This window comes from Echeneis naucrates, chromosome 18 (genome assembly GCF_900963305.1).
Source record: "Echeneis naucrates chromosome 18, fEcheNa1.1, whole genome shotgun sequence".
Taxonomy (NCBI): Eukaryota; Metazoa; Chordata; class Actinopteri; order Carangiformes; family Echeneidae; genus Echeneis; species Echeneis naucrates.
The window spans coordinates 13,929,353-13,941,843 of NC_042528.1; the positions used below are offsets into that span (position 1 = coordinate 13,929,353).

Genomic DNA, 12,491 nt, shown 5'->3' on the forward strand with positions numbered 1-12,491 from the left:
CAAAAGAAATTGCTCGTGGCCAATATTAGATAGATATCCAGAATTTTTAGAGATTCGGTTCAAAAGAGAGAGTGAAATTTTCATGTAGATACTTATTAGTAATGTTGGCTGATTATCACCTTGAGATTGAATGTCGCATACCACAGTTTACCTACTTTAGAAGGAACTACCGCTGTCTGTTGACACCTTTTTGTCACAGAGAGTCACAAACCACAAGGGGCAGTCCTGAATACACATGAATACATTTTTGATCAAAATTAAGTACAAATATTGGTGTGGCAACCCATGAAAATTTCTCCTGAATGCTCACCATGTCCCAACTCTAACACATTAAACATACAAATTATGGTATATATCTTATCATTGCCCTCTTGGAAAGAAAAAAAATGTGTATACTGTCCAAAGTGACAAACTATCCAAATCAAGTTATTCGTTTTATTTTGAAAGTAAGCCAATAATGTAATGTTTTTTTATGGAGAACAAGATAGAATCACAAGATTTTCACTTAATATTTTTTTTTCTTTTGGTTTAGCTTCCCACTTTTTCCTTTTCTTTTCTCTTTCTACCATTTCCCAAATCTAATGACCTTTAAGTGGCCATATCAGCTTCTCGAAGGCCCCATAGCTTTCATTGTGATTCCCGTCCAGCTGAGGCTCTGGAGGCCCTGGTCTTTCCCACCTCCACTCATCCTGAAGCCCTTTACACTTCTTCTCCTTCTACATCCTCTGAAACCTCACAAACAGGTAATGAGTAGTCAAGCTCAAATAGCTGAAGCTCCAAATGTAGTATGTTTTATCCCAGTTTTCACAATGAGTACCAATTACATTAGCATCTGGAAGCGCGTTTTCAATATCCTTGAGACAATAGTCAAGTCCCTTTTCTTAACTCAAATGAAATAATGTGGCCTCTCATTTTCAACCTGAAGGTCTCCCATGAAGAGGAACCAGAAACTTCCCCATTATCATTTATCATAAAAAAACTATCTATATGTGCAGACATAAGGGCAGTAAAATAACTGTGTAACACCAGTTATACTTTAATTGCACTATCACAGATATTTTCAAGTAAATGAGACTGATCAAATATGAACCTATATAGAGTTAGTAATAGATAGTAGATATGAGGAACTACCATTGCGTATGAGAACAAAAGGAGACAATTACTACTTGGAACACCAAATTTCAACTATGTTTCTTGTTGCATTTGCACTGAGGCTATAGTGGTGGAAGATTGCGTAGTTCAGCTGGCATAGACTCCAGGCTAAACGACTGTGCATATTGTTACGAAATAAAATAGCAAGCCCTCTAGTCTTGCAATTATTATTATATTATTATTATTATTATTATTATTATTATTATTATTATTATTATTATGTTACATTAAGTTATTGGTGTTAATCCTTATATTTTTGGTATTACTAGTGCTGTCCAGAACACTGTCCAATATTGACATTGACTCTGAAATAAAAGAAATCTGGCATCCAACCAAGGTTATGCAGAACATGGAATAACACATTGGTAAAAAGCTAAGATATTTAACAAATTTAACATAATCTGTAATAAAATTGCCTACCTGTTCATTAAGAGTTTCTTTCAATTAAGCCCCTTTAAACCTAGATTCACTAAAGTCTACTCCTCAGGGAGCATTTACGAGCTGGAAAACCTACAATAAGATAGCCCAACCTTTTGTATAAAAAAACCAATTCCATATAAAATCAAGCATTGTTTGAAGATAGTGCAAATAATTGCTTGTATAGGCACATCAAACTTGAATTAATGGAAATTAATAGATGTGTATGTTAATCAAGACAAGATACACTTAATATCTTTTTAATCTCAAAATCTTCATCATAGGAGCTGTTAGAGGTACAAGGTGTAATCCAGGTTCTGCTCTGTCATTATTCCCATCTTCCTCTCAGCCTTTTCTAGTGTCTGGAGAGCACAGAGCGTTCCATCTTTTTCTTCTATCACCCCCTCCTCATCAACTCCCCTCAGCTCCTTCCCTCCTTTACTGCCACCACCTCCTGCTCCCACACAGTCTAAAATTCAACCTATCCATGTGGGACAGCTGAGCTCAGCCCTCACCAGACCCACCAGTCTGCCAACTGCCCCAGAGACAGGTACAGGTCAATGGACAGTGACTGAGTGCAGGACAGGGTAGATGACACTTTACATTGACATGTTTCTTCCGCTGTCTTCCCACCTTTTTCCTTCTCTGTTTTTTCTAGCTTCCTGGCAAAGTGAATGGAGGCCACCAAAATCTCAGGCCCCTCTTGCACAGACAGGCCTCTCTCCTAAATTTCTGCACCTCTCTGCCAGTGATCATGGACAGCCTACAGTGTTGCAGAAAAAGCAGAGAATAGAGATGCCATGTAATGCTGGTATACCTTGATTATAATGCTATCATCCTCCCTCATCGAGCAGTCTGTGCCTGGCCATTTTATATGTTTTTACTAGTGCCTTTTCTTCTGCTCTAAATAGTGATTTACTAACATTTATCTTTGGTACATCTTTACTATTTCAGCATTTCAGTCAATTCATTGCCTACTTCATAGAGTTTGAAACGTGTGCAAATATCTGTGTAACTGGAGAGACACTTTTTATGCAACTTAGACGCAACAATACAATACAATGCAGACAATAAAATCCCATCCAGACATGCTCCTCACTATTCAAATGTGATGTTGAGTTGATCTATTTGCTTTATACACAGCATGTGAGGGAAAAAAAGTAAGGTCTAACGTGTATGTGTGTACACATACACGTTACTTTGTGTGTGTGTCTGAATGACATACACACACATAATTTCAACCATTGTTGCCTTTCTTCCCATTTTCTCTGCCTCTCTTTCCTACTGTCAGCTTCATCCTCTCTGTCCATTGATCAGCCATTAGAGGAGAAGCTTCAAGGAGAGTCTGGATTTGTTTCTTCCTGTAAAGCCCAGGCCACCCCTACAGTAGAACCCTTACATTCCTCTGCTCTTGTTTTCCCTGCACCACTTCCTGTTAAGCCTCATGTAGCTCAACCTGCTGTAGCCTTCCTTGGTGAACAAGACACAGGTACAAAATAAAAAGGGAGCAAGATTAATTTTGTTCCCATGTGATAACATTCAGTATTAAAATAAAAGGCCACTTCGATCCACAATACAAGCACATGTGTTCCTGTGCTCGTTGTTTTTATTTATGAATACCAACATTTAATTCCTCACATCCTGTGCTGGTGTGGAGGCACATGAACATGAATGTTCAGCTCATTATGGGTAATCTTGTTTGTGCACTCTCATTTTAGAATTCAACAGACAGTTGAGCACACTGAGTGAAGAAGATACCCAAAATGCCACAACCAGTAAGCATGAATATGCAATTGATTCATCATACCTTAATTACATATTTAGCTTAGTAAACTTATATTGTTTTATTGTTCAGCTCCTGATCCCCCTACCAGCTGGAAGCCAGATAAGTCCAGTGTATCAGAGAGGAAAAAAGACCTGCAATTTGGAATTAAAGTTGTCAAAGCATCTACAGGGTAGGTGAATTCAAGCTCTTATCACAGATTTGTTTGGTGTGGTTGTCATGTAACAAAAAGCTGCACTGAGGTAAAATACATGGCTAAAATATGCTTGGATGTGCAAAGCACATTGCTGTGAATTTTATTTAACAGTGTCATACATTTAAAGGTAGATTTGTCCTTTTACTAAGAATATTTTCATGAAACACTGTCAAAGCTGCATGTAGACTAAGACACTAAGAACTTTTGCTGTGTGGTCATACATAGTAACAAATTAATTTTATCAAAAAACAGGATGTGGTGTACAGACATCCTGTACAGACAACAACAAACCTAGAAGGCCTTCTTGAGTTTGACAGGGTGCGGTTGTATGATACATCTTCAAAAATGCTGTTTTGGGAACATCGTTGGTGGTATAACTCTGGTTCATCAGGTGTTACGCCGTAAACTACTAGACACCCTACCCTGAGGAAGGCCCTACGGGGGTGATCAGGGTTCCTACATTCAACATTTCAAAGAGGCCCAACAGGAATCCTGTCTCTTCATCCACAGCCACTGACTGCTCCTCTCAGCTGCCTCTGACATGGCTCTGATGGCCCTAGCCTCCAATTCCCACGTCTCTTAGCAGTCTGGTGTTAGATACTGCCACGATTCCTCTGCACCTCACTTCCACTGGGTGGACCTCATTGTTCCAGCCGTGCTGCCGAGCTTCTGCTGCCAGTTCAGTGTAGTACAGGTGCTCATAGAATATCTCCACTGAGTCTTTCCAGGGAGCAGTGAGCTTGACAATGAAGACTCTTTTCAAGGATGGAGAGCAGAGCACAATGTCAGGCCTGAGGGTAGTGACTGCTCTCTCTGGAGGAAACACAAGTAGCTGGTATATTTAAGTTGCAGGCTGCATGCAGCTGGTTGTACATCAGTGATGATATGCTGCTCATGGTTGCTTTTTCCCCTGCCAGCACGAAAGTAACTTGCTGGCTGTCATGTGGTGTTGGGGTTAGGGAGCTAATGGTGGTACACTTTTCTGCCAGCATAGCAGCAAGGCTTTTAAGAACTTGATTGTGGCACTAAGTGTTCCATCCTTGGGTGAGGCTGACCTTACACCCGGTGAGTATGTGGTTGAGTGAGGCAGGACCAAAACATAGGCACATCCTGGATCTTCACACAACAACTGATGAAGCTTGATGAAGAATGTCATATGTTGCTCTGATGATGAAACTGAGATGCTCTACCTCCAGCTGATCCTCCTCCTCTCCACGCTGTCCCGCCACATCCACTGGCCCTGCTTACCAAGGGAGAAGCCTTGTAACATCTTGCCACTTCCTCCTTATGCTGTATTTCCACCACAATCATTTTCCTCTGCTCTGGTGCTGCTGTTGCATTCCTGGCCTCCTAGTTGTTAGGCCAAGGCCTGGTCTTCCTTACTGGATATGTCCCATAATATCCACTGCACTGGCTGATGTCCATTTGTGGCCTGTGACTAAAGTTGCTGCTGCTCACAAGCATGTCTTTGGACTTCTTCAGTTTTTATGTAACTTGTGATCCTTCTTTCCAGTTTCTCAACCGTTGAGATTGGAACTTCAGAAGTAGTAAGGGGCCACAGTACCCGAGGAAGCAGTCCAAAATGCAGACACCAGGCCTTGAGTTTTCCAGGCAGGTCGGTGCTGTCAATAACCTGCAGCCCTCCACTGACGTTCTTCAGCAGCTGTTGAACTTGATTGTTGTCCTTCAGGCTTGCAACATACCACCTCCCAAGGCTTTTGACTGGTTGTTCCAATACTGCTAGTATAGGGTCTTCTTTGATTAAGAACTTAAGGTCACTCAGCATTCCTTTGACTATAGAAATGCTGCGTGACTTGAATGGTTTAATCTTCATGTGGGTCCAGCGGATATTTCCCTCCAGTTTTCTCAGCAGTCTCCTGGTGTAAGGATTTGTGGTGGTCAGGGTAGTTATGTCATTCATATATGCTCTGAGGGGCGGTTGATACGGAGCTGAATTAAGCCCCTGTCCACCCACTACCCATTTTGACGCGCAAATGATGACTTCCATTGCCATTGTAAAAGCTAGCATTGAGATGCTGCCATGATGCCAACTTCTAGTACTGGCCAGGAGGTGGTAAACTCAGCAGTGGTAAAGCAAAACTGCAGGTAAGACTTTACAAGTGTGATGGTGTCAGGAAGATTGAAGAAACTGAAGACAGGAGCTCATGGAGAACAGACCCAAACACATTAGCGAGGTCCAGAAAGACTGCGATTTTTGCCGTCTGGATCTGGCATTAGGCCAATTCACGCACAGTTTTTACCCTGCAAGCCGTCTTTTACTGCAGGTTTTGGAGGTTGGGTGGAATTCTCTGTTGTTGCCATCTCTGTGCCTGGGGATGCCTCCTCCATGGTACTGATGGACTGCAAGCTATGGTTCAAGTCCGGTTGCTGTGGCTCACTTGACTAATTTTACTCTTTTCGCAGAAAATAGTCAATCCAGGGCCCCTGTCCCTTTTCTCTCAAGCACCTTTTCCTCCCCTGATGAATCCTCAGGCCCAAATGTGATGTGACCTCCCTCCAACCACAGGCACATATCTTTAGCTGATACTGCCCTGATGCTGGCAAAGCAGTGCTACCCCTTGAAATGCTCTCTCGGTCTGTGCTTGTGCTCATAATCATTTCCGGTCCAAAGTCTGTTACCATAGAGTCAGCTGGTGAATCTTCTTCCACCGTTGCTCTGGCAGATTCTGAGGATATTTTCTTCTGTCGTGTTTTCTTAGCTATGGTGGGTGTTTCTAATATGCTGATGGGCATCAAAACCTATAAACAGGGATAGTTAGTCCATGTCTCTCCCATTGCGGTCTATTCCCTCCTGTCAGCTGTCTCTCCAAGCTATCACAAAGACCTCTCCTTGTTGTCAGCTGAGTGGTCAGCTCAGTGGTCACTGGATGTGTGCAGAGATTTAATTTCCAAAAAACACAGGATGAGGTGTACAGATATTCTTAGTGCGCCCAAACCTAGAAGGCCTTCTTGAATTTGACAGGGTGAGGTGGTGTGATACATCGTCAGAAATGTTGAAGGTAGTAATGCTTAGGATAACAATAGAAACAATATTTTGTCTTCATTGCGATTGATTTTAATCTGTTGTCACTAACAGCAGTTAAAGAACAACTATAAGTTGTGATTTTATCTATGATCTAAACAAACATGTTATCCACAAATGTCTGCATTTAAAAGATTTTCATTTATGTAGTGCTTACATCTAAAGCTTTGCAATTTACCTCTCATTCACTCACTGTGTTTTGACTAAAACACTGTAGCTTGAAGGAGAGATGAATTGCAATATCCCTCATTGACTAAAACACAGTGTAAAGGCACAGAGCAATTTAGGTATGTAGTGGTTAATCGGCAGTAACAGTATAAAGATCGCTTTAGCCAGATTCATTTTCAGGCCCTTGGAAATTTCTTTCCTGATCAGTCAGTTAGTCCTGGTATCAAGCTCTAGTCCTGGTTGCTCCAAACTAATTTCAATGCAATGCGTAACTTTTCCAGATCTGGGCCTTCTTAGCTCTGCAGGCAGCTGCTTGTTTTTGATTTGATTTACATAGTCAGCTGTGAGACCTTATATAGAGAGATGTGTAATGTTTAATCTGAGTTTACCACAGGTGAACTCCAGTCAAGATGTATGCTGCTGTGTTTCTGTTCATCGTGCTGTCTGAACCTACTGAACTTGTATGGAACTTGTAAACCATATTCTGTTTGGTTGGAAAAGCCTTTGCAAAAAAACTGTTCTGCTACAACATTCTACTTTGCAAGCAACATAAAGTTTAGCTCCCTGTTTTTGTGGGATTGTTCTAAAGAATTCAAGGTTATACATCAGTCTGCCGTATGAAGTGAGAACTCACTTGTACTTAAAGGCAGTAAAGCCAGTAACACACCTTCTAACAGACCAGCCAATTTCGATGTAATAAACACAGTTTAACTGTAAAATCTGTTAAGCAAGACCCAGGTGCCTTCTGTGGAGCAGCTGCAGAAAAATGAATGCTTATTTGGCTGTGCATGAAATATTTTTTTCCTAACATATGGGATTTAAATAGAGGGGGTTTTTCTGTTGAAATGTAGATAAAAGCTTTGTCAAAGTCAGTTTCATGTAGCAAGAGCCAGATGTGGCGGTGTTTTTGTTATATTGTTAAAAGGGATACTGGTGCTTGCCGATACCTGGTCATTCCGTCCATCTGTTTGTTGTGTAACTGTCTGGTTAGAATCTCCTGTAGTACATTTTTGCCTTATATACATTTTCTACTTCCATTTCATATTGCTCGCTTGCTGGAATGCTGTTCAGCAGAATTTTTGAAAATGGTCTGGATATGACTGTATTGCTTTGGTGAAGACTTTCTTTTATGATGTCTGTTTATCCCTTAGACCTGAAAGCATGGCCTCGCTTCTGGCCCTTAGCTCAAGAACAAGTGTAGCCCCGGGCCTAAAATGTTTTAAGATGCCAAAAACACAAATGGATCAGCCGGAAATAAGACCGTCAAGGACATTCTTCAACATCCTTCCTATTTATGCAACTGTGCCGACACAAAACCCAGATTTTCATGATCCAACAAAAATTTCAGTCATGGAGAATTTGGTTCAAGCAAAGGGTCACTTGTCTAAGATGTCCATTCAATCACAGAATACAGCAGTCCAAACAGAACCTGTTCAGCATATACCGTGTCCCACTGACCCTCAACCTAACTCAACATCACTAAAGGAAACTTTATTGCCATTGCCACAAATTTCAACAACCTCTGACACAAAAGCTATAGGAATGGCCCATAAAAAAGAAGACATAAATATGGATTTGGGGTAAGTGTGGCATGGTGCTCTTTGTCTTGGAAATACATTCAAGTTCTTATCAGTGTTACTTGTAATACAAAAGTAAATCATGATGATTAAAGCTTAGTGGATTTCGTTTGCATCAGTCATTTTGTCCTGACATCAATCTTTGGTGTACTCTACTCCTTCAGAAATGAGAGCATGACTGCCTCAGTGTCATCTTCTCTGAGAGACAGCGATTGTTTTCCTCCATTGGTGAAGAATAAAACAACAGAAGCTGTGGATAAGAAAAACATGTGCAACACAGCAACTTCGGACCAAGTCACTGCAAGAGCAGACCCTCATTTAAAGTGTCTCTTTGAACAGCAGTCCACAGCAGAAAAATCTTCAAATCAAAGAGAAGACCCTAGTATGAATTTAGACATTTTTTCAGTAAATAGCTCTGCTGTCTGTGGTTTGAAATCTGTCTGTTGTATGGAGGAAGGTAGAAGTGGGAATGTAGCTTATTCTAGAGATAGCAGGCCATCTTATGAAAGAGATAGGAGAGTTAGACAGGACCTTGTGTTGCCAAGCTCTGTGGTAAATTCAGAAGAAAATAGTGTTTACATATCTAAGGTGGAATTTGGTCCACTTTTTCCAGGAAGCAGTTATATTTCTCATTTACCAACTGTACAGCCAAAAACTCAGATTGATGCAGCAATGAATATGATTAAGTTACTACTAAGTTGCTCACAATATTCAAGGATTCCTGGCATGCCATCTTTATATCCATCGGAAGTTATAGCTTGGCCAGGTGATTGGAGATTAATGTTTCAGAAGTTACTAAGCATGAGATTGCCGTTGATTCTGTATGTTGATTATAACCCTTCTAGTTATGAAGGAAGTGCAGGGATTGCAAAAATGGTGAATATTGTACCATCATGCTCAAGGTCTGCTAGTATTCATGGATTTGCATCTTATGTGAAATGCACAGCAAATATGGCGTACCTTTTATCTACATGTCCGACAATTAGCAGAGTTCCAGATTTAGTTTCTGTGGGATCAGTGAATAGATATGAAAAGTATGTTTGGGACAGAAGCTCTCTTTGGAAAAGTACATTGAAGATAAAACAAGTTTCACATATGTCTGGTGTCGAGGAACAAGATGCCAGAAATATTAATATGGCTAAAGTCATGCTGTCATTGTTGTCAACGTGTTGTAGAAAGGCCAGTGTTCAGGGCTTTCCATCTGCACCATTACAAAAGGCATCAAATACTTTAAGTATCACCAGTTGTCTCCCTTTATATCCCAAACAGACAGTGATTGAAGGTATGTCACTTAGACAAAGACTTGTGGCATATCATGAGAAATGGCATATTTTCAGGAAATTGCTGTTAAATAGACCTTTGAGTAATCCTGTTCTTATTCAGGAAATGTCATATGAGGACAAACAAATTATTAAATACTCTATAAATATGACACCATCTTGTTCCTGGAAGGCAGCTATTCCTGGTTTCCCATCTGTGTCAGAAAAAGAACCTAATATACCTGATGTTCTATTTGTACCAAGGCAAGACTCTAGAATGACAGATTTCTTTCCTATATGCTCAAGAAAAAACAGAATTATTGGTTTACTGTCTAGTAAGCCAGTTAGTGCTCAAGGTGATGGTTTGTTTGTTGTGATGGCAAAACCACTGAGTAAAGGCAAAGTCTTAATTCAAGATATTTCCCCAGGTGTTGCTCAGGATCTAGACAAAGGAAAAATGTGCAGCTTGATGGCAGTCTTGCCCACATGTCCCTTAAGATCGTACCTTGTTGGTATGCCCTCACCACATCAGAATCTGTTACTGAATACTGTCAGTCTTGCATTTATGTGCCTTAAACAAGTCCAAACTCCTGGCATGCCTTCTCTAGGTCACAACTATTCAGAGAACAAAAAATGGCATGCCTTGGGGAAATTACTCAACATGAAACCAGAGGAAAATCTAAAAGCTCAAATTGTTCAGTGGATACCAAAAAACGCAGAAGCCATTCAAAATGGGAGAATGGTAGCTGTGTTGACAAGTTGTGCAGACAAATCTAATGTATTTGGCATACCTTATGTTTCTCGGCAAAAGCCTAGTAAGGTCAATATAATAATCCCTGGTTTTCCTTCAAAAACTGGGCAAAAACTGTATTCATCAAGCTGCAAGGAATGGTTTGTCTTTAAAAGGTTACATACATATGCATTTTTCAAAAAAGAAGTAATGATTTTAGATGCAATTTCATTTTATGATAAGAATGTTTTAATGAGGATGAGTGCAGTATTACCGTGCTGCCCTGAGAATGCTCGTTTACCTGGGTGTCCCTCTGCAGTTTCACTGATGTCAACTGCTGGCCTAACTATGGTGAATCTATTATCAAGTTGTACAAAGGACTCTAGGGTCTGTGGAATGCCACTTAGAGACTGTACAAAACAGTTGGATTGGCTAGTGGAAAGAAAGCCATTGCCATTCTATAGGGAGAAGTCTGTGGTTACGTTTGATTTAGAGGATCTTAATGAGTTCTATCATAACTGCGATGGGATTGAATCTATGTTATCTATATTACCTATTTGCCCACAAATAGCCTATTTCCCACATTCTCCATCAGTAACAAGTCCGATGTCAGTAGATATGACAGGCATTATAAATCTTCTGCCTACATATCTAATGCATTCCAGAGTTTATGGAATACCATGTAAAAATCTCAGTCAGCCTACAGTGCAATGGAATGTAGACAAAAGCCCGATATTGGAGAAGATAAACCCAGGAAGGTTGTTTGTAATAGCTCATCATGAAATGCATTTTAGAGACAAAAGAATCTTCAGAATAATGTTATCAATGCTACCATCATGTCCCAAAAACTCAAATATTCATGGAATTCCATCAAAGGTACAAGAGAAAGGAGTGGAAGCTTTGGTCAAAGAGACTTTCAGAGTTTTGAAATCCTCAGCCACTTTCCCAAAAAACAGTACAATTCCAGGTCTACCTGCAAAGAATGGTGTAAATATTGGCGAGTGGAATGTGAACAGGGATGCAATTTGGGAAAAGCCATTCAATAGAGGGCATGGAGTTTTTTACCAAAATTTTACAGTGAAGAAAATGATATGCAAGGACAAAGAAAAAATGCTTAGTATCCTTCCTTCATGCCCAAAACAAGCATTAAATCCTGGATGTCCTTCTGCCTCGCAAGATGCCAACCCCATTACAGATAAAAATCTAAATATGACACAGTTGACAACATGTTGTCCAACCCAGTCAAGTGTCATTGGTTTCCCACACAGAGTGTCATTTAGCACTGATTCTAAAGTAGGATCCTGGCCAGTGATAATGCACAGCTTGTATGTCTGCTGTCAACTTAACAAAAAATATTGTTCTCCTAACCTATTTATGATGAGGTCAGTTTTTTCTGTCATACCTTCTGGTCCAGAAATTTCAGTACTGCCACCTGACATATACCAGCTTACAAATATAGTGAATATTGTGTTTTCTTGCCCAAAAAGAGCTTCTGTTCTTGGGATACCCTCAACACATGTACACCAGTTAGGACATGGATGGCCAGGTAAAAGGCCATTATTGTGGCGTACAGAGCTGTCAGTTGACCATTCCCTTTGTAAAATTTCTGATAAGGACAAACCCATGCAATTTATGTTACCTTACCAAGATGCACCAGAAGATGTACAACAAAGAATGACCATGGAATCTTCAACCTATCCCATCACGGCCATTGCCAGAAACTTAAAATCATCATCCTTTGAAAACCAAGTGGATCAACCATCCTCTAGATGTAATGGGATTGAGATGGTATTGGATGAGACTGTTCCAGCAAAGTCAGATGTGGGCTTACCTCGAGAGATGCGTAAAGATGCAGAAAGCTGTTCATCTGAGGACATAGCAGTAACCATTGTAGAAAAAGAGTGAGTGAGATTGAGATTTAAAGTTTGATTTTTGTAAGATGTCTGAGAATTAGTTACTGAAACATTTGCTTTTTGGTTCTGTTTTCAGACACTTGCATTGCAGGATGTGGCACTCCGTTCCTGACATGCCATTATTCTTGAGTGTTAGGAAGAGGTGGGTTTAGTTCAATTGAAAGTCGATCTACTGCTGCATGTATACGGACAGTCGGACTGGAGCTGGAAAAGGTGATCTGCGCATGTGCTTAAGTTTTGTGCCAAGCTATGA

General features: G+C 40.4%; 1 protein-coding gene across 13 annotated transcripts in view; it reads left to right on the plus strand.

Annotated features, from left to right (window-relative positions):
- ehbp1l1a (EH domain binding protein 1-like 1a) overlaps nt 1-12,491 on the plus strand; it is a 41,667-nt gene that overhangs the window by 14,121 nt on the left and 15,055 nt on the right. For 3 of the 13 annotated variants that reach the window (XM_029526718.1, XM_029526720.1, XM_029526716.1), the window contains 9 exons: nt 594-743; nt 1,919-2,119; nt 2,228-2,380; nt 2,861-3,058; nt 3,288-3,344; nt 3,425-3,524; nt 7,911-8,339; nt 8,501-12,226; nt 12,315-12,380. In XM_029526718.1, coding sequence (XP_029382578.1) covers nt 594-743; nt 1,919-2,119; nt 2,228-2,380; nt 2,861-3,058; nt 3,288-3,344; nt 3,425-3,524; nt 7,911-8,339; nt 8,501-12,226; nt 12,315-12,380 — 5,080 coding nt within the window. Of the gene's footprint in view, nt 1-593; nt 744-1,918; nt 2,120-2,227; nt 2,381-2,860; nt 3,059-3,287; nt 3,345-3,424; nt 3,525-7,910; nt 8,340-8,500; nt 12,227-12,314; nt 12,452-12,491 lie in introns of all 13 variants that reach the window. The other 10 variants (XM_029526726.1, XM_029526729.1, XM_029526723.1 and 7 more) reach the window with 8 other exon arrangements.